This window comes from Anguilla anguilla, chromosome 1 (genome assembly GCF_013347855.1).
Source record: "Anguilla anguilla isolate fAngAng1 chromosome 1, fAngAng1.pri, whole genome shotgun sequence".
Classification (NCBI taxonomy): Eukaryota; Metazoa; Chordata; class Actinopteri; order Anguilliformes; family Anguillidae; genus Anguilla; species Anguilla anguilla.
The window spans coordinates 6288405-6315062 of NC_049201.1; the positions used below are offsets into that span (position 1 = coordinate 6288405).

Sequence of the window (26658 nt, forward strand, 5' to 3'; positions counted from 1 at the left end):
TCCTTCTACTTCCATTCAGTTTTTGCATACAGTTGTTCTTGTTGATTCTGTACACACAGCGCAACTTGTTTTCCAGTTATAAATAAGTTACACTACAATCTCAGAAATAAATGTGGAGATACATTTTTGTTATTTTGTTGGCTTGTAAATGTCAGATAACGAGATCTGATAAGACACGACCAAAAGTAAATGCTTTCAGATAATATTTTGTAGCTACTTATACAACTCAAATTATTCAGTACATCATAACATTACACGAAGCAAGAACAAAGCAAAGTTCAGAGCAGTTTCAGTAGGCTACGAAACACCATTGTTTCAGATGCAGGAACCTTTCTACGCGTTCCAGTGTGTTGAGGGAGGCGAATAAGGAGGAACGCGGAAGCGGTGCGGCGATTTGTCTGCGTGGCTCGTGTGTACAGAACTATAAGAACAGTTCTATAGTCGTGTGGCAGGACAGCAAGGGAAAGAGGCTGAAGAATTTTTTCATTTTTGTGCGAGCCACAACGAACAGCATCGCAGGGGAAAAAGCATGGCTTTGAACCTTACCATTAACACCAGCAACCCGCCCTTGGGTAGGTCTGCACATCCACTCACGTTAGCATGCATGTTATACGTGTGTGCAACCGAATGGGTGCCTGGCTAGTAGGGAGCCTGCTAGTTGCTGTGTCTTGTTTTGGTGTGGTTTCCTATGACTGTATTCTCGAGTTGATGGACTGGTTAAATTCGTTTTTTCGTCCTTTAGGCCAGATCCGTGTGTTAACGTGGCAATACATGTGCCGCATGAATTGGTATTGGTTAAGTAGTTGGTTATCTACAAGCGATAGATTCGGTCATAAAGGCTCGCTAGCCATATTTATTTTTGCCAACTGACGTTAGTAAGCATGGAAATTAAACAATTCGGCATTTTACATAGCTAAGTAACGTTGTAGAGACCGTAGTTTTGCTGTCACCCACTGGTACATTAGACAAAGGGCTTTTTATGAGGTCATATTAGTTTCCTGGCTAGCTGTCTATTGAAAAGTAAGTCTTAAGTGTTTTTGAGTGTGTTTTGGAACCTTAAAACTGCGCCAACTAGTGTTGTAGACTGGAGTTGCTGGCTGATGCAAGCGAGTGGCAAATTAAAAGCATTTCTGGCCATTAGAGCCAAGTAGCGGTAGACTTTCAAGTTTGACAACCGCTGCTTTCGCCAGGTTGCGTTGATTTAAATAATGGACATGTTGCTTTCAGTTTCATATTTAGCTATCATACAACTATCCTCACGAGCGATGCCAGCCTTTAATTCGTGCATGGGTGTAGCATAACAAGCGTCAGTTGGCTTACTACATCTATTATTATTATTATTATTATTATTATATTTTGAGTTGGCTAACTGAACTGTGCAAAGGATTAACTTTACTGCCCACGGTGTTTATGTCTCTATTTCGGTATTAAACTACTCACTGACACGACTGCATTCTGGGTAGTGATTTAATTTGCTGATTTGGACGTCCTCGTTCCAACCCTGTAACAGATATGTCAAATGAGTTGAGCGATGTAAATCGGAAAATGATATCTGTGTGCGGGAAAGACAGTGATGGGCGGGGAAAAGCAATGGCGTAAAACTATGCTTGACAGTACATTCGTCTTTTCTTTTTGTTCTTTGACAGACACCTTTAACATTTTGGGATTTATTGTACCTCTGGGTTTGCTAAACCTCGTTTAATATTTCTTTTTAAAATGGAAAGAAATAGTCCCCCACGTCCTAGTAGGTTGCAGTCCTTATGTACAGTACTTACATTTTTATTTGTATTTACCTCACACATTGTGAATTGACAATATTGAATGATAATTACATTCAGTAATTTAATGCTTTTCAACCATTTTTGTAAAACAAATAAAATAATCACCTCTTGGAAAGGTTACCTATCTACAGCAGTTTTAACAATGTTTTATTGTTGTTTAAATGTAAACTTCTTTTATACATTTTTATTTTAATACTAAATTATAATAGGATGGCATAGGGTCAGTAATATAATTCACAGTGGCAGTGTCAGTGATGTGCACAACAAAACATGCAATTCTACTGTTCTTTATTTTTTTTGTCTTGTGTTGCTTGCCCTTGCCCTTCTGCCATTGTAATCATTGTGTATTTTGTGGGCAATTACTTCGGAAACAGTATTGTCAAAAAATTCAGTTGGGATTTGTCAAAGTTTTAACTGGATTCGTTTAGTTACTTTACTGTTGTGTCACTGTCAGTTATTTTTTAAAATACATTTTTTAACTGTGTGGTTGTCTTCGCGTGTTGGCCCTTTTTTGTAAATAAGGGGGCCTGTTGAATAGAGATTATTTTACTGCTCAGCACTGGGGTTACACCTGTCTTGGATCTGTAGAACAAAAATAGCGCAGTAAGTGAATGCACATGTCTGAAATGGTTGCAGGCTTGTTTCAGTATACCGGGCGGTTTTCTAGGCCTGTGTCAGGCCTGCTTCTGTTAGCTAATCTGCACTTTATACATGTCCGGTTACCGCAGGATTGTTCAGTGGGATAAACACTGGGGCCAGCCCTGCATTCATGTTCCTTATTCTCCTATACCTGTCAAGATCCAGTTAATCCGGACAAACCCTGAATTTCAATGAGCTTTTATGGCTTACCAGTTTGGCTGGCTGCCTTTGATTGTGCAGCCGTTATGCATACATTCTTTCAGTTAAGCTACGGCGGAACTGTCACTTCATGTTATCAGGCATAGTAGTGCGTATTATAGCTGGCAAACCGAAGCAATGTGCTCTGGTACGTGTACTGACTGTAGGGCCTCTTTTTGCCTGTAGGGGCGCTGTTGGCCGCCGAGGCTGTGAAGAGCAGTGTGGCAGTGTCGGTGGAGGAAGGAAAAGACACCAAACTGCACATCTCTGAGTGAGTATAGGCCGGGCGTGTCAAACTCCAGTCCTGGAGGGCTGCAGTGTCTGCAGGTGTTTGTGAGTTTTTTTTTTAAAATCGGTAGCCAATTAAATTCTTGAGAACAAGGTGTGTGCACTCTTTAGCCAATCAATGACTGAAATGAATCACTTGTACTGAAACGCACCAAAGACGGCAAATACTGTGGCCCTCCAGGACTGGAGTTTGTCCCCCCGGTATAGATCTTGAAAATGTGCATCCCCGACTCCCTGTATGCAATGCACAGATACTGTTAGCATGTTACGATTACCATGATGGACTGTGGTTATACTGTGGCAGTCAAACATCTTAAATAGTGGCTTAGAACAGCTGTACATGAGGAGTAAGTGAGTCTGGCATTGGTTATGAATTGAGAGACAAGGATACTGAATTAGCACAAACACACACATGTAAATTTACATTTGTATTTAAATGTATGTAAATGTAAATTTCAAAAGATCAGCAGCCTCTTTATTAGTGCTAAACAAGGATGTGTTGCAATCCATTACCTCTCATAATCTGTGTGTATTGACCTCTCTCAGCTCGGTGCAGTTCAGCGATGTGAACGCCATCTCTCGCTACCTGGCACGTGTGGCTCCCAGTCTGGGCCTGTACGGCTCCAACCTGATGGAGCAGACTGAGGTGAGAGCGCCCCCGTGCTGTCCGGGGGACCTGGTCACTGGAGAAAGTGTAGCTGGGTGGGAGTGTATAACCTTTTCCAAAATAGGGCGTGCGTGCGTCACGGACCTGGCTCACTCACTCACATTTAGCAGGCTGAAGATTGTCCACAAGGGGGAGCTGTTGGCACTAATGGTGCTCGGCATCACACTGACACCATGTGTTCTTGTTCTTGTTAGGTGGACCACTGGCTGGAGTTCAGCGCTCGGCGCATCTGTGGTCAGTCCAACCTGACTTCGGCCCTAGAGGATCTGGACAAGGCCCTGTCCCTGCGCACCTTCCTGGTGGGCCACAGCTTGACCCTGGCTGACCTTTGCGTGTGGGCAGTGCTTAAAGGTGCGAGTTGCAGATTGGGGTTGGGTAGAATGCACACACACCTACAGTAATGGCAGGGAGGCTACAGACATTTTTGGGAAGAGTTTGGTGTAGAATCCACAGTAACACTCTCTCTTTCTGTCTTGCTTTCTCTCTCTTTTTCTCTTCTCCCCTTCTTCATCTCCACTTTGTCTCCATCGTTTCCTTGTTGGGTCTTGTCTTGTCTTGCTCGCAGGAAGTGCAGGATGGCAAACAATCTTGGCCAAGCCCGGACCCTTCTCCCACGTCCGCCGCTGGTACTCCTTCCTGTCCACCCAGAACCCCTTCACTGCTGTCGGCAACAAGTGGGCCAGCAGCAAGGTCGCCGCCGGCAACGGCACGGTGAGTGCGTCTGATTAGACCAGAGCCAGACCGTTAACGCGTGTCTCTTGGGATCTAAGATGGGCTCGTGATGTTGAGGAATGCAGACGGACTCGGCCCTCGCTGCTGCAAAAGCCCGCCTCCAAACCTTTTCAAGTGTCCTCGTTATGTAATGTTTCTCACTTCCTGTCCTGTTCGCATGTCTCCACAAGCAGGCTGAGGTGAAGGAGAAGAAGCAGGATGTGGGCAAGTTTGTGGAGCTTCCAGGGGCTGAGATGGGGAAGGTGGTGGTCCGCTTCCCCCCTGAGGCCAGTGGGTAAGTTCTGCATCGTCTGACCGTCCATGTTTTGACTTGGGTGGAAAAAAGAACTTTATGCATATATTTATGCTTTCAGTTGCTCAGATAAGTCCTATTTTCATTTTAATGTTTAGTTAAATTACTATGTTAGCCTGAATTGTTTCTGGTTTTTTTTAATCATAAGCTGATTCATTGCAGGGGGATCTGTTCTTGAGAAGTGTGCAACTATAATCTTTCCCGTTTCCACAAGTTGCCTCTGCACACAAACAAGACAAATGGTCCCTTCATATGGAGTTGGTTTTGGGTGGTGGGTCTCTGATAGCTGTGGTCTTCACTCAGCTTCTCTCTCACTCTTTCTCTCGTTGTCTCTCCCCCTCTCCCTCCCTCCCCCGCCCTCCGTCCCTCCCCCTCTCCAGGTATCTGCACATTGGCCATGCCAAGGCTGCCCTGCTGAATCAGCACTACCAGCTCAACTTCAAGGGCAAGCTCATCATGCGCTTTGATGACACCAACCCCGAGAAGGAGAAGGAGGACTTCGAGAAGGTATCGGCTGCGCAGTCCTGTCCAGCTGCTGACCTGGCCCAATGCCTTACGAAAGACGATTAGCAGTATACTTCCTGCGGTTAACACCTGATCGTTTTATACACACATTTATAGGACGTGGCTAAAAAAAACTCAGTAGCAGTACTTGATTATCTAGTCCAGCGCTGCCCAGCCCTGTACTAGGAGATCTGTTGTCCTGTAGGTCTTCCCTCCAACCCTAACAAAGTGCACCTCATTCAACGGCTAGAGATCTCATTGTGCTGCTAATTAGTAGAGTCAGATGTGCTAAATTAGGGTTGAAATGAACAACAGAACAGGATGGTAGATGGTTGGGCAACCCTGTTCTAGATGACAGTTGGGGGGGTTGGGGGGGTGGGGGGGGTCGGTCGGTCATAAAGACATAGGGCCTGGCCTTTAGCCTGTGCAAAACTAATAACACAACCAGAACAAAATGGTGCAGAACAAATACCATGACCAGTCGTTGGTCATGTTATTGGTTTTGCATGTCCTAAAGTTTATGCATGTGCTAAATGTCTTGATAAATCAGGCCTATGAGCGCTTAAGTCTGTGTGTTTTTTTTATTTCAGGTAATCCTGGAGGACGTGGCCATGCTGCAGATTAAGCCGGACAGCTTCACCTACACCAGCGACCACTTTCCCCTGATCCTCCGCTTGGGCGAGCAGCTTCTGCAGGAGGGCAAGGCCTACATCGATGACACGCCCCCTGACCTCATGAAGCAGGAGAGGGAGCAGAGGGCTGAGTCTCGCCACCGCAACAACTGTGAGTTTGAACACCTGTGCACTCACAGAATGCTAACACAACAACAACTGTGAGTGTGAACGCCTGTGCACTCACAGAATGCTAACACAGCAACAACTGTGAGTGTAAACACCTGTGCACTCACAGAATGCTAACACAGCAACAACTGTGAGTTTGAACACCTGTGCACTCACAGAATGCTAACACAGCAACAACTGTGAGTGTAAATGCTTGTGCACTCACAGGATGCTAACACAGCAACAACTGTGAGTTTAAACACCTGTGCACTCACAGAATGCTAACACAACAACAACTGTGAGTTTAAACACCTGTGCACTCACAGAATGCTAACACAGCAACAACTGTGAGTTTAAACACCTGTGCACTCACCGAATGCTAACACAGCAACAACTATGAGTGTAAACGCCTGTGCTTTACAGAATGGTAACACAGCAACAACTGTGAGTTTAAACACCTGTGCACTCACAGAATGCTAACACAGCAACAACTGTGAGTTTAAACACCTGTGCACTCACAGAATGCTAACACGGCAACAACTGTGAGTTTAAACACCTGTGCACTCACAGAATGCTAACACAGCAACAACTGTGAGTTTAAACACCTGTGCACTCACAGAATGCTAACACAGCAACAACTGTGAGTTTAAACACCTGTGCACTCACCAAATGCTAACACAGCAACAACTGTGAGTGTAAACACCTGTGCACTCACAGAATGCTAACACAGCAACAACTGTGAGTGTAAACGCCCGTGCACTCACAGAATGCTAACACAGCAACAACTGTGAGTGTAAATGCCTGTGCACTCACAGAATGCTAACACAGCAACAACTGTGAGTGTAAATGCCTGTGCACTCACAGAATGCTAACACAGCAACAACTGTGAGTGTAAACACCTGTGCACTCACAGAATGCTAACACAGCAACAACTGTGTGTAAACACCTGTGCACTCACAGAATGCTAACACAGAAACAACTGTGAGTGTAAACACCTGTGCACTCACAGAATGCTAACACAGAAACAACTGTGAGTTTAAACACCTGTGCACTCACAGAATGCTAACACAGCAACAACTGTGAGTGTAAACACCTGTGCACTCACAGAATGCTAACACAGAAACAACTGTGAGTTTAAACACCTGTGCACTCACAGAATGCTAACACAGCAACAACTGTGTGTGTAAATGCCTGTGCACTCACAGGATGCTAACACAGCAACAACTGTGAGTTTGAACACCTGTGCACTCACCGAATGCTAACACAGCAACAACTGTGAGTGTAAACACCTGTGCACTCACAGAATGCTAACACAGCAACAACTGTGAGTTTGAACACCTGTGCACTCACCGAATGCTAACACGGCAACAACTGTGAGTTTAAACACCTGTGCACTCACAGAATGCTAACACGGCAACAACTGTGAGTTTAAACACCTGTGCACTCACAGAATGCTAACACGGCAACAACTGTGAGTGTGAATGCCTGTGCACTCACAGGATGCTAACACAGCAACAACTATGAGTGTAAACGCCTGTGCTTTACAGAATGGTAACACAGCAACAACTATGAGTGTACTGTAGATGTCTGTGCTCTCGCAGAATGGTAACATAGCAACAACCGTGAGCATTAACACCTGTGCACTCGCAGAATGCTAACACAGCAACAACTGTGGCTGTAAACACCTGCACTCTCACACGTACTGATACAGCGATGACTGATGGTATATGCCATGATCTCACTCACAGACCAACATACACTGCGACTGATGCGAGTACACTTCCCCAGACCCACACATACTAAATACTAGCACAGTAAGCACTCTGAGGGTATATGCCTATGACTGACAATGCATGAACAGACACAGTAAACCAGGTAAAACTGCTACACACAGATATATGAACACATAACTGTGAGCACAGATGATCTCTCTCACACAGACACACACACTCTCACTCACACACATACACTCACATGGGCGCACACACATGGAAACTATGGCAACCATGGCAAATGCGCATGATCGGTGTACCGGCAGCATGCATGTACACGCACGTGCACTATAAGCCGGACCCATGCTGGCACGGCGGTGGCACCGCGGGTTTTTACAGTGGGGTTGACGGGCAGCTCGTGTGTCCCTGCAGCCGTGGAGAGGAACATGCAGATGTGGGAGGAGATGAAGGCGGGGACCACGTTCGGCCAGACCTGCTGCATGAGGGCCAAGATCGACATGGCGTCCAACAACGGCTGCCTGCGCGACCCCACGCTGTTCCGCTGCAAGAACACGCCCCACCCGCGCACAGGCTCCACCTACAAGTGAGTGCGTGCGTGCGTGTGCGCGCGCGCGCGCGTGGCCAGCGTAGAGCTCTCAGCTTACGCGTACCATTAACCCAGCGTGGTACTGTCAGAACAAGGCCCCGGCCACCCGCATACACCGAGGGACAGAGTGTTGACATGTGAGTGGACTCACAAGACCGTGCCGTCGTGAAGTGGACTGTGTCCCTTATTTGGATGTCTCCCGCCCCGAATTGGTCTCGGCTTACGAACCCATTCCACGTTCGCACATTTCACATTCTAGAATAAATGCATAATGTGGTGTAATTGTAGAATTGCAGAGCGCTGCAGTTCTGTGACTGTGACTGTGACCGATCATTAGCCTCGCGCTGCTATTCCGCGTTTCCAGAATAATAATTCTAGAATGCAGTGTCGTTCTAGAATTACTCAGCACTGCAGTTTCGTGACCCGGACCGGTCGTTGGTGTTGAAGTGCTGAAGCTCGGCAGAACTGTTCCCCAGGGTGTGTGGGTTACCTCAGCGTTTTAAGCGCCTGGCTCTCTTGTCTCCCCCCCTGCCCCTCCGCCCCACAGGGTGTACCCCACCTACGACTTTGCCTGCCCCATCGTGGACAGCCTGGAGGGCGTGACCCACGCCCTGCGCACGACGGAGTACCACGACCGCGACGAGCAGTTCTACTGGGTCATCGACGCCCTCCGCCTGCGCAAGCCCTACATCTGGGAGTACGCCCGCCTCAACCTCAACAACACGCTGCTCTCCAAGAGGAAGCTCACCTGGTTCGTGGACCAGGGCCTGGTGGACGGCTGGTGAGGCTCTCCCATTGGCTGCTTTCGGGTGATGAGGGCAATAGGCCAAAATGTTTGAATCTTTTTTTTTTTTTTTTTTTTTTCCCCTCCTCTTGAATAAAAAATGTTGAGTGCAAGTCTTTCCTGAATGGTCTTTTGAGGGAAGACCATGTGCTATGGTGTCTTAGTAACTCTCTCTCTCTCTCTCTCCCTTTCCCTCTTTCTCTCACTCTTCCTCGCCTCAGGGATGACCCTCGTTTCCCCACAGTTCGAGGTGTTCTGCGTAGAGGAATGACGGTGGAAGGGCTCAAACAGTTCATTGCTGCTCAGGTAAGTGTTTGACTGACCCAAACTCTCAGTATTTGTATCTCTGGGTCGTTTCATGGAACCATCAAAGGGGGAAGACTTTGAAATCTCTTAGAATGAGATACCTCACCAGGCATCGGATGGTTAGGGGCCCCAAGATTTTCAGTTGGCATTGTATGGCCCTTCTACATTGTTTGAGTCACCCCCCTGAGGTAGTTTCCACCTTTTTCTAGGTAACATGAATTTATGAGACTTCAAGCTTGGATACAGTTACTAAAATATTGATGGAAAAGTCTGAGCAAGTGATCAACTGACCCACCATATTTTCACACCATTTGCAAAATCCCAGCCCAAGTCACCAACACCTCTTTCTCTCTCCCTCACTTTCTCTCCCTCTCCCTCATTTCTAACATCCTCCTATCTCTGTCCTCAGGGTGGATCCAGGTCTGTTGTCAACATGGAGTGGGACAAGATCTGGGCATTCAATAAGAAGGTACAGTCCCACCCCCACCCCCCCAACCCCCACCCTATAAACCCCTCTCCTGTCTCACTGATGCTGCCATGTCCACCAGACCCGTAGACCTGCATGAGCCAGTGAAGCACACCCCCCCCCCCCCCCCCGACTCCAGCTGTGGGATCAGCTCAGCATCCCCTGGGCTCTGATTCCACAGTGGAATTTCATCTGGTTTACTGATGAGAGAAAATCCAGTTGGGATATATGTGTGCGTTATATGTGTTGCCTGTGGAATTATATAATGGGCACATGGGAGTATATGAACAAGTCCTGTAATATAGCTACCTCAATTTTTAGACTTTGTATTTTGTCACCCTGTCTGCGTTTTTGTTGTACCTTTAGAAGCGAGCGAGCTTCGAGTTTAGTCTCCCACCAAATAGAAGCACTAGCACAGAATATGGGCGCGCGCATTCCGCAGCTGTTGTGTTGTGTTGTTAAGAGCGTCTGAGTAAATGTCGGAGATAATTAAGACACTGATAGCAGTGATTACAGCACAAAGGAATGCTGGTCGCTGGTAATTGAGTATGACATTCCTGCTTAAGAGCTGTGCTGTGAAACATCGCACAAGATGGGGGATGTTGCTACAGGCATTGAGCTAGAAAAACGGGATCAACTGTGACTTTTTAAATTTGGTTTTAATAGAGTAATTTCCACAGCTGGCATCTTACACAGAGATGTGGAATGGAACAAGAGCATTAAATTGCATCCCCCCCCCCCCACCACCACCACACACACACACACCCCTCGAAAAGTCTTTCATAATTGCCCCCGTGTAAACGCGGGATTTTACTACATGCATTATACAGTTCACTGCTCCTTAATTGAAAATACAAATGGAGAAAGTTTTTGTGTTTAGCGCACAGTGCGATTGTAATCGCTAATTCTGTTAGGAAGTAAGAGCCTTAATACTGTTGTTCAATCCGCTAATGTTGGGTAATATTTAAACAATGATCATTAATACGCTGTTTATAATATGTATGTTTCAAGTCGATAGGGATAACTACTCAGAGTGGAAAATACATATTGCACACACTTCTGATGACAAAATGTCAATGCTGTGTGGATGCATGGTCTCAGTGTGTGTGTGTGTGTGTGTGTGCCCGTGCCCATGCATGCATTGGTGTGAGCATTTGGAGGGGGCTGTTCATGAAATCCAGCAGTGGGTTGAAAGAGGAGGCGGACTGAAGCAGTGAACCTGACTGTGTCCTCTGTGGGGTCGGTCTCAGTTAGCTTGTGCTGGTACTACACTGCTGAACAAGGCTTTCATCTGAACGCGCTTATGACATCACAGTGACCAGTTCTTTTGGCCATGGCTGCATGGCTTCTCCCCATTCGCGTCCATTCTGTGCATTTCCTGCCCGTCCTTCTGCCTGCCTCTCCCTGAGCTCGCTCTTCCACAGCCGCTGTTCCTCTCCTCTGCCGCTGTTCCTCTCCTCAGCCGCTGTTCCTCTCCTCAGCCGCTGTTCCTCTCCTCAGCTGCTGTTCCTCTCCTCAGCTGCCGTTCCTCTCCTCAGCCGCTGTTCCTCTCCTCAGCTGCTGTTCCTCTCCTCAGCTGCTGTTCCTCTCCTCAGCCGCTGTTCCTCTCCTCAGCTGCTGCTCCTCTCCTCTGATGCTGTTCCTCTCCTCTGACGCTGTTCCCCTTCTCTGACGCAGCTTGATTCATTCGGCCGGTTTCTGCTCCGCTGCTTCGCCTGTCTGGCCAGCTCTGTACGCGGGAACCTCGGGTTCACGTCGGCTTCCCATTGGCGGGATTATTTTCAGCTGCTGTGGACCGCTCAGGCTGTTCATTTTCGAGACCTTTTTTTTTTCTCTCGTTGTCCTTTTCCTTCTCATCGTCCTCCATTTCCCCACCTTCATTCTCGCTATCATTTCGGCCAGTAAGCTGCGCCGCGCTAAGCGTTAAATGAAATGTGCCTGCTTGGCTTCGGCCATTATGACATCATCAGAAGGCGCCGCTTTAGTGCAGGGCAGGGTTGTGAGGCAAGTGAGGGCGGAGAACAGAACTGTGGGGCAGAGACTGCGGTGCTGTGATGGGGGGGGGGGGGGCAGGGGGCGGAGGGGGGGCTATGTGATGTACTCATCCCGTCTGAACTGTCTTGACCTCTCGGTCTCAATCTCCTGTGTCTTAACATTGAACTGCATCTCACTCTTCTGTTTTCAAGCTGCCAATTAGCTGTAAAAAGGTACTCCTCTTCCTCCTCCTACTCATCCTCCTTTCTGTCTGTATTTCTCCTTCCATCATCTTCCCTTACCCAGAACCTGCAGGGATTGTTAAAAAAAAAGGATATTAATAAGCCTCACAATTCCACCCTGGCCGTGCTAACGTGCTAATGCTAAAGCCTGCAGTCCTGCTAATGCAGTTGGTGTGGTTGTGCTGGATGTGTCTCTATGGCCTGCTCCTCCCTTAATGATAGCTTTTTTTAAAGGTGGTGATGATTTGGAGGATTTGCCTTTTTTTTCTTTCTTTCTTCTTTTTTTCTTCTTACAGCCTTTAAGGTGTGAGATCACAAACGTGACTAGAATGTTCTTAACTGAACATTCTAATGCTGATGTAACAACCTCTGCTGAAATGGAGTTCTAGAACACTGACTTAATATTTTGCAAAAACATTCCAAGATACCTACTCTTCCAAGGGATAAGAATTGGTGAATTAACTTGACAAGCGCTGAAAATCCTTTTAGTTGTACTTAACGAGCTACACAGTATAATTGATGACTAAATTAAAAGGACAAATAGTTCACTTCCTGGGTGGGTTTAGTGTGTGGTTTCTGTTGTCCCAGATGGCTTTTATGTGCAATAAAGAATATTTTAGGTGCAGAAGGTGCTGACCAGCCAGCCTTTACAACGGCTGGTACTGGGTCATTTGGAAGTTTGTGGTCTAAGGAACAAAAAATACACTTAAAGTAACTCCAACACAGTAACTTTAATTGTACAGCGTTTTTGCACAATTAAAAGTCTTAAATCTCAGATTTATGTAATTTCAAATTGCGTGTGCCATAGGAAAAAAAATGAATTGCAATCTTCGGAGTCATAAAACCTGTTTATAAGGGGGAGGGGGCTTCAAGGGGGGGTACCTTTGAGGACCCCCCCCCCCCCCCCCCCCCCAGGTCACAATAACTGATTAAAAAAAATAAATAAGGTATCACTAAAACAGAAATGATATCAAAAATCCCCAGAAACTGAACTATCTCTGGAAGTGGCAGTTTTAAAAGGACGTGTTCGGTGGGGTTGTTGTGTTCTGGGCAGTCACCGCTCGTGTGCCTTCTCTGCTCAGCCCTGTTCATTTGGCATACTCTGCGCACTCTTTCGTCTGCTCTATCTCCCTTTCTTTCATCATTCCCTTGCTTCTCCTCCGCTCCCTGCTTGTTGGGTTTATTGGCAGCTTTTTGTGAGCAGGGTTTCAGTTTCACTCTCTCTCTCTCCCTCCCTCTCTCCCGCTATCTCTCGCTCTCTCCCCCCTTTCTCTGTCTCCCTCTCCCCTTCCCTCTCTCTCTCGCACTCTTTCTCCCCCCTCACCCCCCCTCTCCTGCTATCTCTTGTTATCTCTCGCTCACTCTCTCTCTCTCTCTCTCTCTCTCTCTGTCTCTCTTTCTCTCTCTGTCTCTCTCTCTCTCCCTCTCTCCCTCTGACACTCAGAGCCAGCTCTTCACACTCATGTCTGCGTACTGTACGTTAAGCTCAATTAAACACCAGCTCCCCTCACTGTAAGGTTTGTGTCAGCCTGATGTGCAGAGCACTCCTCTGTTAAAGCAGTGAACTGCAGCCCTGCTCAAAATGGCCCCCTCTCTCTGTGTACATCGTCTTAACCATCTCGCATTCGTTCACATCTAAGGAGATCGGCTGTGGCTGCGCGTGCCACTCACTGCCTTTCTCCATCTCTCTCCCCTGCTCTTCATCCCTTCATCCCTCTATCCCTCCATCCCCCTGTCTCTCCAGGTGATTGACCCTGTGGCCCCACGGTTCACAGCCCTCCTGGGTACCCACGTGGTCCCTGTGTCCATCCCTACGGCGTCGGAGGAGATGAAGGAGGTGGCCAAACATCCCAAGGTATCCCTTCATATTTAATGTGCTTTTTTTTTGTCATTTCTTTTCTTTATCTTGAGCTGTTTTGGTGGTTTGCTGCTCAGCTTGTGTATCAAAGGGGAAATGCGTTCCAAATATTTAAAATTATATGTATGCTGCCTGGCTACTGGAGAGATGTGCGGCTGTGAGTCTATGTACAGTGTTGAGATGCGGTTCAGGTGCAAAGCTGTGGAGTTGATTGCAGAAGGGAGCCTCAGTTAAACGCAGACCGTGCGATGAACTGTGGCGGTTTGGTGTGCGCAGAACGCTGAGGTGGGGGTGAAGGAGGTGTGGTACGGACCCAGGGTGCTCATCGACGGGGCGGACGCCGAGACCTTCGCTGAGGGAGAGACTGTCACCTTCATCAACTGGGGCAACATCGTCATCACCAAGATCCACAGGTACCGTTACCCTCACAGACTGATGTACTCGTACACGTGTACACCAGACCAGCATACTCAAACCCAACTCTTCTGAGCCTCCTCCCATCCTTGCCTCCCTACCGCTGCTATATTTTAGCCAGGTTAATGTGCCGTTTTTATCATTTTCAGGACTTCGTTGTGGATATAATTTGTGGTCAGTTTTGTGTCTTGGTTAGCATAGTTGGTGCTTTAGTGATGAAGACATACACACACACAGTGGTCTGAGATTTCTGATGTTCCCCTGCATTGTAAATCACTGAAGAGCGTCCACTAACTGAATGTAATGCTGAGTAACGTAGACCTGCTGAGTCGGTTTTAGGACAAGAAGGCCAGCCGTTCCTTCCTGGCGTAACTCCTCCTTTTCCTGTCGAACAGAGACGGCAGTGGGGCGATTACCTCTCTGGAGGGCCGTCTGAACCTGGAGAACACCGACTACAAGAAGACCACCAAGATCACCTGGCTGGCGGACACGCCCCGCGCCCCGACCACGCCCACCGTCTGCGTCACCTACCACCACCTCATCACCAAACCCGTGCTGGGCAAGGAGGACGACTTCAAGGACCACATCAACAGGAACAGCAAGGTGTGAGCGGGAGGTGGAGGAGGAGAAGGAGAGGGTTGGTGAGGGAGGTGAAGATGGAGAAGGGGAGGGTTGGTGAGGGAGGTGAAGATAGAGAATGGGAGGTTTGGTGAGGGAGGTGAAGATAGAGAATGGGAGGGTTGGTGAGGGAGGTGAAGATAGAGAATGGGAGGGTTGGTGAGGGAGGTAGAGATGGATTTTTTTTTTTTAACTCGTTCTTCTTTTTCAGGTGGAGGAGAGAATGCTGGGAGATCCTTGCCTGAGGGATTTGAAGAAAGGTGACATCATTCAGCTCCAGAGGCGGGGCTTCTACATCTGTGACCAGCCCTACGAGCCAATCAGGTATCTTCTCCAGCTAGTGTCTCTCCTGTGATTGGCCCTCACCATTCAACGTTCTAATGTGCGATTCCTCTTCCACACGCAGATGTCTGCCCTGAGACTCGTGTCGCTCACTCCTCCTCTCTGTGTGCTCAGTCCCCACAGCTGTAAGGAGAGCCCCTGCGTGCTGCTCTACATCCCGGACGGGCACACTAAAGACATGCCCACCGCCGGCTCCAAGGACAAGAGCAAGAGCCAGGCTTCCAGCAAGCCTGTGAGTGTGAGTGACCGACTGACTGACTAACTCACTCACTGACTGACTGACTGAAGTAGTGTCTGACTGACTGACTGGCTGGCTGGCTGATGTTAGTATCGTAGAGACTGAAATGCTAACTGTGCGGTAGTGGCTGAGATGCTGTGTGGTAGTGACCGATTCACTGACTGAGACCAACTAAATGCCCATTTAAGAAAGAAAACTGATTGTGAATTTAGCACACAATGAAAGCCAAACCAAACTCTCATTTCTTTCACCTCTCAGGTGAAAGCAGAGAAGGCCTCCCCAGCGACGGCCAAGCCTGTCTCCGCCCCCGCCCCCGCCCCCGCCCCCAGCGGCAGCGGCGACGCGGCGTCTGTGTTCTCGTCCGTGGCGGCTCAGGGGGAGTCCATCCGGCAGCTGAAGGCCGCCAAGGCGCCCAAGGAGGAGGTGGACCAAGCTGTGAAGCAGCTGCTGGCCCTGAAGGCGCAGTTCAAGGAGCTGACCGGACAGGACTACAAACCGGGCATGGCCCCGCCCACCGCGGCCCCGGAAACCAAGGCAGCCGCCGCCCCCGAGCCCACAAGCCCCGCCTCCTGCCCGTTTGCTCGGGTGGCCCAGCAGGGAGACGTGGTGAGGAAGCTGAAAGAGGAGAAAGCCCCGAAGGTGAGAGAGGTCATGACCGCGCATGTGTGTGTGTGTGTGTGTGTGTGTGGGGAGGGAGGGAACCAGGCGTTGGTAAATGACTGCTGTCACTGTCATGTTTAGAAAGTTTGTGTTTTGAGGCCTACAGCGTCTGCCTTTGTCTCTCTCCCCTGCAGGACCAGATAGACGCAGCAGTGAAGCAGCTGCTGGCTCTTAAAGCCGAGTTCAAGCAGCTCACCGGGCAAGACTACAAGCCAGGGATGGCTCCGCCAAGCCCCGCCTCTGCCCAGCCCAGCCCCGCCCCCGTCAGTACTAGCCCCGCCCCCACAAAGATGACGACCACCACCACCTCCTCCTCCTCTGGCATTTACGAGCGCGTGGTACAGCAAGGAGAGCTGGTGAGGAAGCTCAAAACTGAGAAGGCCCCCAAGGTGAGTCTGGGAGCAGACTGTGTCAGTACGGGTCAGAAATCTCACGCTTCTGCTCCATGTTTAATAGAGCAGTGCGTTCTGTGATGAGACACTGAAGTAAAAAAAAAGAAATTAATGAATTAAAGCAAAATATACACCTGTGGTGCAGTTGATGGGAACCAAATGATTTTTAGACTCAAGGGAATGAGCATGATTACATGATTAAATTATTTAAATAATAAAATATTTCCTCTTCTTTCTTCTTTGTCTCTGCTTCTCTAATTTTGTCCTCATTGTGTCATTCAGGATCAAGTGGATGCTGCTGTTAAGCAGCTGTTGGCTCTCAAGGCAGAGTACAAACAGGAAACTGGGCAGGACTACAAACCGGGCGCTGCCCCTCCGACAAGCCCCGCCCCCGCACAGGCTAAGCCCAGCCCTGCCCAATCTAGCTCCACCCCTGGCCAATCTAGCTCCACTCCAGAGGTGAAGGACTTGTTTGCTCAGGTTGCCCAGCAGGGGGAGCTGGTGAGGAAGCTGAAATCAGAGAAAGCCTCCAAGGTGAGGAGCGAATTTGTATTTTCATTCTGTGTGTGTGTGCACGTATGTGGGAGGATTCTTGCCAGCCTGGAAACTAAAATAGACACTTGTAACAGCCAGTGATCAATTCAGAAAATTCATTTAAGTAAAATTAGGTAATTGGAAAAAACCCTCACTGAAAATGATGTGAACTTTTTAAATTCGTAAATGGAATTTCAGTTGATTTCCCAGATTATCTGAGCTGAAGTGGCGTTGAGCGCCAGTGCTGATGGGTGTGTGTGTGTGTGTGTGTGTGTGTGTGTGTGTGTGTAAGAGTAAGAATAAACCCGGATGGGCTCTGTTTCCCTCAGGACCAGGTGGACGCCGCAGTCAAGGCCCTGCTGGATCTGAAGACGCGGTATAAGACCCTGACGGGGGAGGAGTACCGGCCCGTGGGGGCCGCGGGGCCCACGGGGGCCGGCGGGGCCGAGGACAAGAGCCGAAAAGAGCGGGAGAACAAGTCTGAGAAACAGGGCGGGGCCGGGGGCGGCGGGGGCCGGAAGCAGGGCGGGGCGGACAAGCCCCCTCAGGGACAGGAGTCCGGCTCGGGAGGGGCCGGAGAGGGCCAGGGTCCCAAAAAACAGACACGGTGAGAAGTGGCGGAGGGACGGAGAAATGAGAGGAGTGCGCTGTTTGTATTTCTCTCTCTCTCTCTCTCTCTCTCTCTCTGTTTGTGGTGAAGTAGGGACATGCCAACCCTCATTCTTCCCTTTATTTCCCTGCCCGCGGGGGCTGAAATGTGCTGTTTTATCACAGCGCTCTCTTAATCTTCCTAATCTTAGTTTGTTGATGTGAGGGATCAGCGGGAATTCATTTCTGATGTCCTGTAATGACTGGCATGTTTGCCTGCTGACTCGCATTCAATGATTGAGAAAATAATTTGAAAACATTTTGAAAACAAAATGTTGGTTCTGAAATCTCTTTCTCTTTGTGTCTCTCTGTCTCTCTCTCTCTCTCTCTTTCTCTCTCTGCAGATTGGGACTGGAGGCTAAGAAGGAGGAGAACTTGGCTGAGTGGTACTCTCAGGTACGCAAAATGTGGTGGAGACCTGTTTGCAAAAATTAATGTTTAAAATGTACATTATTTAAACCTGTGTTGGTGATGGTTTAGGTAAGGGGGGAGGGGATTTTTCCACAGCCAGCATATGGGACTGTAGTCTGAATCACCCCCCTCCCCCCCCATCCCTGCCCCCCCCAGGTGATCACCAAGTCGGAGATGATCGAGTACTACGACGTGAGCGGGTGCTACGTGCTGCGTCCCTGGTCCTTCGCCATCTGGGAGACCATCAAGGAGTTCTTCGACCGGGAGATCAAGAAGCTGGGCGTGGAGAACTGCTACTTCCCCATGTTCGTGTCCCAGGCCGCGCTGGAGAAGGAGAAGACCCACATCGCAGACTTCGCCCCGGAGGTGAGGGGGCCGGGGCCGGGGCCGGAGGACGGGGTCCGCTCCAGCAAACCTCCATGGCCCTAGAGTCAGACCTTCTCAGTGTGCGGGTCCAGGTCATGTGGGGGAATTCAGACGCGAGCTAGCCTGCGCTAGCCTAGCCTAGCATAGGAGCTCACTGCAGTGAGACTGGCCCTGAAACATGATTTGGTCGTGAAAACTTGCGCAGATTACCCAGATGTTTATTTCAAATTAAAAGCTCAGTAATGTAATTAAGTAAGGTCACTAATAAGAAAACACCCTTAATGAGGAAACTAACAGAATAAATAAACATGAGCATTGTTGACTATATTAGGCCAAAAATGATGATAATTTACACTTGCATAGGACACTAGAAGATAGCGTGTGTTTAACAAGCTCATTTATTCAGCCCTGTTTGTTTGGTCTCCAGCTGTGACCTCCACGTACACACAGCACGGGGTGCATAGGATCCTCGCCTGTTTCAGATGACAGCCCCGGTGTGATTTCTGGTGTCTACAGGAGCCGTACCGCAGGGTTGTCACACCTGTTTTTGCTTGTGCCTCTCTCTCCAGGTGGCCTGGGTCACCCGATCGGGGAAGACTGAGCTGGCCGAACCCATCGCTGTCCGACCTACCAGCGAGACAGGTCGGCAGCACACCGCTCCGCAAAACCCTTCGCTTGTTTTTAGAGTAGGACATGCGCTGGCATATTCTTAAAGGCGTAGCACGCCAAGTAACCCTTTGAGGAGTAGGTTTTTTGGAATGTTTTTTTTAAATTCTAGGTCAGTGTTCTAGAACTCTGTTGCAGTTTTCAGTTACCAGTAGTGATGGTTACATCAGCATTAGAATGTTCAGTTGAGAACATTCTAATCACGTATTTGTGATGTCACACCTGAAAGGGTTAAAGCAGCCTAATGAAAGCACTGGGAGAGCAGCCTTTCAGATCTGCAGAGGGGAGTCGGTGAATCCATTTATCCTCCAGTAATCGGAGTCCGTATTCATAACCACTGTGAGGTTATGAACAGATTCGTTGCTAGGGAACCCCAGATATTGTGCCAGTGAGTAATGTTTTGAATTGTGAGGCTTGCCGTCCTGACATTGAAGAACTTGACCCGGTGTCTAACGAACGAGATGAAAGCGGAGATACGGCTACAGACGAATACCCGCAAACGCTATTGAGCGATGAACATGGACCCACCGGCAGGGGCCAGTTGTGATGTGCTGAGGGGTGGAAGTGTCTCTGTAGGACTGCCTGCTGGCACTCTGTGGTACATACAGCCTGTTAGATGATCCCTCTCTCTCTCTCTCTCTGTCTCTCTGCAGCCATGTACCCAGCCTACGCCAAGTGGGTTCAGTCACACAGAGATCTGCCCATCAAACTCAACCAGTGGTGCAACGTCGTGGTCAGTTTCAGCTCATTGTTTCATATAATAACTGCGGTCATCTGGTGAATCTGAAATCATGTTTAACTCCTCACGATTCACGCCATCTGTTCTTCCTCCGTTTTACCCATCATGCTCTCTGCCCCTGACTCAGAGGTGGGAGTTCAAGCACCCGCAGCCGTTCCTGAGGACTCGAGAGTTCCTGTGGCAGGAGGGCCACACGGCCTTCGCCACCAGGGAGGAGGCCGCAGAGGAGGTGAGCTCCTCGACGCACGCGTTCGTTCGGGAACCTTCTCATCACACGCGTTCATTCTGGAACTTTCTTACCGTACACCTTTGTTCTGGAACTTTCTCTTTTGCACGCCTTTGTTCTGGAACCTTCTCATCGCACACGCCTGTTCTGGAACCTTCTCCAGCTGCAGGACATGGAGGCGCAGGTTATTCCTGCCAAGCAATCACCTTCCTCTTCCCAGACTTGCTTTGCCTGAAGTGACGGTTGTCTGGACTGAGCCTTCAGGAGTCGTGACCCTATGTCCGCCGTTGCTCTGGGTGTCCCCAGGTGCTGCAGATCCTGGACCTGTACGCGCGGGTCTACGAGGAGCTGATGGCCATCCCCGTGGTGAAGGGGCGGAAGACGGAGAAGGAGAAGTTCGCGGGAGGGGACTACACCACCACTGTGGAGGCCTTCATCTCAGCCAGCGGAAGAGCCATTCAGGTAAGAGCACTCCTGGAGAGCTTCCGGTCCCACCAAACTCAGTCAGGCATTCCAGAGAGCTAAAGAGGTGCGCGAGCAGGGCAAAGAGACGGGTAATTACTCACAAGAGAAAGCTCAGTCGAAAAGATGCCCTGCAGACAAAGCGGAAAATTTATTATCTTGCAAGCAATTACTCTGTTCATGTTAGCCCTTCAAGAAGTCAAATAACGACAAATATGTGATTGGAATGTTCTTAACTGAACATTCTAACGCTGATGATCTAAACCACCGCTGGTGACTGGAACTGGAGTTCTAGAACGCTGACTTTGACTTAGAATAGTTGAAATCGGCGTGGCGGCTGACGCAACGCCAGAATGTGCACATGCAAAAGTTCATTCAAAACACGACCTGCGTCAGGGTCCCCGAGCAGAGCGTAGCTTGCAGCAAGCTTGCGGGTGTGTGTGGATGCACTATCGCTGCACTGCACTCACAGAAACGGTTGGCCCTTCCCCAGCCAGCCTGTCAATCTTAATTAGACATTGACGTGAACATTCCAAGGCAGAGTATGCCTCGAGTGGCAGCTTACCGTAATTAACTCCCGTGACACACAATAACGGGCACGTTTCGCGTCGCCATCGTTTCGCTAGGCGATGTCGTCTGCAGCGTTATTCTCTCTCCGGCGCGGGGAGTACAGTAGTGACGGTGTGACAGACACGGGGCTGAACCGCAGAACGCAGTGCTACGTACTTAGGCCTCGTCAGTGGAAATGTGCATTTAATGCGCTGCGTGCCAGTTTACCTTCGGAGCAGCTTAGAGAGAGGCTGACGTTAGCCCCTGTCACAGCCCGTTCCATTAGTCTGCCCTCCTGCTCGTTTATGGGATTTCTGTTGAGAGGTTCTACTGCATTTACAGTCCTCTCACAGCGACTCGATCAGGACCACGCCCTCTTACACACACACACACACACACACACACACCCTGTAACGCGCACACACCCTGTAACTGAGTGCGCTCCACTGAGTACAGTAATTCCTGTTTGTTTGACTGATCCACCCATTGTGGTAATGTGGTAGCATTCCCGGTCTTTGTTGTAAGAGGCGTTACATGCGCATGTTGTCGCACCTAGAAGAATGTTGCTACGGAAGAGCCGGGCGGCACCGTAAACGGGCATCGGAATCCACAGCGGACGCCAGAGAGTGAACGTGGCACAAACCGTTTTGGCGTACGTGCTGTTCCGACCGGTCCTTCAGTGCAACGTGCCGACATTTAAACGAAACCGAAACGGACCTATCAGGACAGCCGAAGCTCGAGTCACGCCATACCCACGGTGTCCTCTACCGTGATTTGTGTTATCTGCATGCGTGAAATGGTTATTTTTCCTCATTCTTGTAATCGCGCTGCTGAAGATGAGGCCAAACGGGGACTGGGTTGACTGTCGATATCCGTAACGGGGGGTGGGGGTAGGGGGGGATTTAAAGGTCTGTGAAAACTTGCATAAATGGTAAATGGACTGCATTTATATAGCGCTTTTATCCAAAGCGCTTTACAATTGATGCCTCTCATTCGCCAGAGCAGTTAGGGATTAGGTGTCTTGCTCAAGGACACTTCGACACGCCCAAGGCGGGGTTTGAACCGGCAACCCTCCGACTGCCAGACAATCGGTCTTACCTCCTGAGCTATGTCATAAAAGTAGGGATTTTCATTTTAGCAGATAAAACCGTTGCGCCATTAGGGCGTTGGCAAATACTGAAAAATATACCGCTGGTCCACGTTCACAAAAATCTCTGCAGTGCGACTAAACCTCAGAATACTCCAGAACCGCTGGCACAAAGTCAAATTAAAGGCAGGCTAATGGAATGAGTGCCGTTCTGTTTTTTTTGTGTGCCAAATAACAGCTCACGGGCCCGGTCCTGGGCAGAAATGCCAAAATAAAATCCCTGTCCCGTGCCCAGCGGTCAGTGTGGGTGGGAGGTGATCGTGCAAACAATTGAGTTATGCATTTCTTTTTTTAAATTGCATATTCAATGTTGTGGTGATGACAAGTGGTTGTTATGGAAACTGAAAGGGTGAACCACTCCTCCATCTTGAGAGAAAGTTCTTTCCTGCTAAACCGGTGAGATGGGTATTTTATCTGAGGTGTACGTGTGTGCGTGTGCGCGCATGTGCGTGTTTTTTGGGAATCGGGCCCGTTTTGGTTTCCGGAGGCCTTCATGCCTAACCCCCCCCCCCCCCCCCTTTTTTTGTCTCTCAGGGCGCCACTTCCCACCACCTGGGGCAGAACTTCTCCCGCATGTTCGAGATCATGTTCGAGGACCCCAAGAAGCCCGGCGAGAAGCAGCTGGCCTTCCAGAACTCCTGGGGCCTCACCACCCGCACCATCGGCGTCCTCACCATGGTGCATGGCGACAACCAGGGCCTGGTGCTGCCACCCAGGGTGGCCTGCCTGCAGGTGGGGGGCTTGCATGGGCTGGGGGGGGGTGGGAAGGGCGCAGGGGCGGTCACTGTGGGGAGGTGGAGGGGTTAGTGTGGGGGGAAATGGAGGGGTTAGTGTAAAACCTCAAATGAATTAAGAAATGAAAATGAACAAATCACATTCAAAAAAGCCTTAAAAAAAACAAAACATTAAAATGTCACTTAATGTCACTTAATTAAAAGCCCAAAGGAACATTTAGGCGTGCTGTTGAGGAGTGATTTCGACGTCAGTCTGTACGTTGGTGGTTTTTCCTGGGGACGGCTGCTTTGGAGGTGGTGGTGGTGGGGGGGGGGGGGGTGTTCGAGCCGTCCCCTCACGCTGCCCCCGCCCCTCTCTCGTGCGGTCCAGGTGGTGGTCATCCCCTGTGGGATCACCGCCTCCCTGTCCGAGGCTGACAGGGACGCCCTGCTGGCCCAGTGCTCCAAGTACATCTCTGCGCTCCAGAAGATCGGGCTGAGGGTCAAGGCCGACCTGAGGGACAACTACTCCCCCGGCTGGAAGTTCAACCACTGGGAGCTGAAGGTACTGAGAGAAACTTACGTGTGTGAGTGTGTGTGTGTGTGTGAGTGTGTGTGTGTGAGTGTGTGTGAGAGTGTGTGCGTGAGTGCGTGCGTGCGTGTGTATGTGAGTGTGTATGTGAGTGTGTGTGTGTGTGTGCAATAGTGCGTGGGTGTGTGTGTGCGTGAGTGCGTGGGTGTGTGTGTGCGTGTTTGCGTGAGTGCGTGGGTGTGTGTGTGTGTGCGTGTGTAGAGTGTGTGTAAATCCAGTAAATCAAACCCTGGCGGGGATTCCAGAGGGAGGACACATTTTAAAATGTCTATGCAAAATTGGATTCATTGAACAAACTGTTTTGTTCTGGTTTTTCATTCCTCTCTCTTTGTGATTTCACTGTGTGCTGAACATAGACAGTCTATCACATAATGAGGGGGGTGGGGGTGGTGGTGTGGGAGCAGAAGTATACACTGTGTACTTGTACTTGTGTACTTGTGTAGCTGGCATGTTGCCAGGCTGCCAGTCTCTTTGGGAAACTAACATTAAGAGAAAGAGAGATAATCCGGTAGGTCTCTTAAGTGAGGGTTTACTGTGATTTAATGATACACAATACAGACACACGCTTGGCATCGTGAGATGAGATGTGACACAATGACATTCTGTCTCGTGCCTGGAATCCCATTTGTACAGCTGCATGTTTGCAGAAGCAGTTCAGACTGAGTACCGGGATCCGCAGTGGAGTCCCGGCTGGCTGTCGCGGTGCCCGTGGCTTTTCCCGGGTTCCGAGGCCTGTTCTCTCACCGCTGTAAACTACACTTCCCAGGGGGTGCCGGTGCGTCTGGAGGTGGGGCCCAAAGACCTGAAGCAGGGCCAGTGTGTGGCGGTGAGGAGAGACACGGGCGTGAAGATCACCCTGCCCGAGGCCGACGCCCCCGGCAGGCTGGCGCAGCTGCTGGAGGAAATCCAGGCCAACCTCTTCCAGAGGTAGGGCCCTCTTTCTGTCTCTCCTTCTCTCTCTGTTTCTCACTTTCTCTCCTCCTCCCTCGGTTTCTCACTCTGCCTCTTGGTTTCTCTGTCTCTTTCGGTTTCTCTCTCTCTCTCGATCTTTCTCTCTTTCAGTCTCTGTTTCTGTCTCCCCAGTAGGCGCGCGCACACACACACGCGCACACCCACACACACAGACACTCACACTCACACGCTCTCTCTCTTACACACACACACACACACACACACACAGTCTCACAGCAGCTGTGGTCATTGAGCGCTCTGGGTCACGTTTGTGGTGACTGCCCTGTCGTGACGTGCATTGACCAGACCACCCCTCCGCTCCTGTGTCTGTGCGTTGCAGGGCGTCGGATGATCTGAAGAAGCACTTGGTGGCGGCTGACAGCATGGAGGAGTTCCAGAAGCAGCTGGACCAGGGCAGGGTGAGTCAGCGAGGAACAGGGACCGGCCGGGAGGGGAGCAGTAAAAGCACGGAGATCAGAGGAGGGAATGTGTTCCCACATAGACACTGGAAAAGCAAGGTCAAAACGTTGCCCATTAGTGCCCAAATCCCAAATCCTCCCCTCTACCAGTTTTAGGGCCTGACTTGCTAAGACCTTTAGCATGCACAAAACCTTTTAGCCCATGTAGAACTAGTAACACAACCAGTGAGTGGTGCAAACCAAATACCATGAATCATTTGATAGGTTACTGGTTTTGCTCATGGTAATCATTTTAGTTTCTTAGCCGGAGACGTCATTTCAGTGGAGACTCCCTCATCTGATACTCCTGTAGTCCTTTTGCTGTGACGCTTGAAGGATGGTGGACCTTCTCTTGTGGGGGTTGCCAGCTCTAGTCCCGGTCATGCTTGACTGTATAATGTGGAGACACAGCAATGGCCTAATTGCCTACCTTTGATCTGCTGCAGATTGTCCAGATCCCCTTCTGTGGCGTCATCGAATGCGAGGACTGGATTAAGAAGATCACTGCCAAGTAAGCCCCTCCCCCTCTGTGCCCAACATGGATGTGTTGGGTCAGCGATGTCAGAATCAACGCTGTTTGTGTCGTGCTTGTGCTACACTTTTGCTGTTAATGAATGGGAAACTGTCAAGTGGTCAGAATTGCTTGGTTAAGAAGTGGTGTGTGCCTGTGTCCACTAGTGTCTGCCTGCCTGCCTGCCTGCCTGCCTGCGCACCATCCTAATTCTTCCCCCACCCCCTTCCTTGCTCCCTCTCTAGGGATCAGGACCTGGAGCCGGGCGCCCCTTCAATGGGGGCGAAGAGCCTGTGCATCCCCTTCGAACCCCTGAAGACCCTGGCGGCTGGCCAGATGTGTGTGTGCGGGAAGCAGCCCGCGCAGTTCTACACCATGTTTGGGCGCAGCTACTGAATCGTCCCGCTACGCGCCCTCCTCTCAGTGTGCACTTAAGTTCTCCACCCTCCTGTCCGACCCCAGGAGAGGCGCGGACGTTCCTGTTACATCCGTTGTGACCTGTTTCCTCCCGTATTTAAAAAACTCAGTGTAGTTCTGTCCTCGGTCTGTGAGTGTCCCCGCCCCCCCACCCCCCACCCTGTCACACTCAGGACTGTACAGCTGGAGCTTTGGAAAAGCACCTAAAGCCAAGGGGGAGGGAGCCATCAGAAAAAATAAGCTTGGGGGATACGGGGTTAGTTCTGATGCCTGCAATTCAGTAGCTGCAAGGCCCTCCGTTTCCATGTTATAGGTGTATTGTCACAAGAATGACACCAAACTGACATTTGGTAAACTGCTCCCTACTCTGTAATTAAGCTGCAATTTTAAGAAACATTTTTAGGGTTGTGAAAGTCACCTGTAATAAAGAATGGATTCTCAATACTTTAAGTTGTCCACTGAAATACAAAACCTGCTTTTTGTGCTGTAACGGATGTATCCGTGGTTATCGACCCTAGGGATTTGCATTAAAACCCGCTTTTCTTGCCTCTCTGTACTTTCAGTAGAAAACGGTACATTCTGGTGTTGCATTAGCATGTGGTGCAGACAGCTTTCCAATTGGTTTGACTTGTTACCGCGAGTACTGTCTGTTGGCACAGCCGAAGGGACAACTAAAACAAGTCGCGCGAACACAAATCCCGCACGAGGGCGAGCACACGCAAACGAGGGTAAAGCAGGGGAGCCTACAGATCTGTGTATCCAACGGCCGCCCCGT

At 49.7% G+C, this 26658-nt stretch overlaps 1 protein-coding gene across 6 annotated transcripts; it reads left to right on the top strand.

Annotated features, from left to right (window-relative positions):
* The first annotated feature begins 334 nt into the window (after nt 1-334).
* Nucleotides 335-26431, top strand: eprs1 (glutamyl-prolyl-tRNA synthetase 1). Of its 6 annotated transcripts, none has more exons than XM_035434165.1 (34): nt 335-572; nt 2805-2889; nt 3453-3552; nt 3768-3924; nt 4139-4284; nt 4476-4579; nt 4978-5104; nt 5692-5884; nt 8025-8196; nt 8747-8980; nt 9205-9289; nt 9699-9758; nt 11942-11962; nt 13716-13826; nt 14106-14242; nt 14639-14846; nt 15073-15185; nt 15318-15441; nt 15700-16080; nt 16236-16490; nt 16776-17027; nt 17357-17634; nt 18020-18071; nt 18243-18452; nt 19022-19094; nt 19772-19851; nt 19985-20086; nt 20390-20545; nt 22776-22973; nt 23346-23519; nt 24313-24473; nt 24838-24916; nt 25402-25466; nt 25712-26431. In XM_035434165.1, the coding sequence occupies exons 1-34, from the start codon at nt 530-532 to the stop codon at nt 25860-25862; spliced, it is 4887 nt and encodes a 1628-aa protein (XP_035290056.1). In that variant the 5' UTR covers nt 335-529; the 3' UTR covers nt 25863-26431. The 6 variants fall into 6 exon arrangements, with proteins under 6 accessions (XP_035290056.1, XP_035290073.1, XP_035290064.1 ...); XM_035434182.1 differs by having other exon boundaries at nt 15318-15435; XM_035434173.1 differs by having other exon boundaries at nt 4479-4579.
* Nucleotides 26432-26658: the final 227 nt, after the last annotated feature.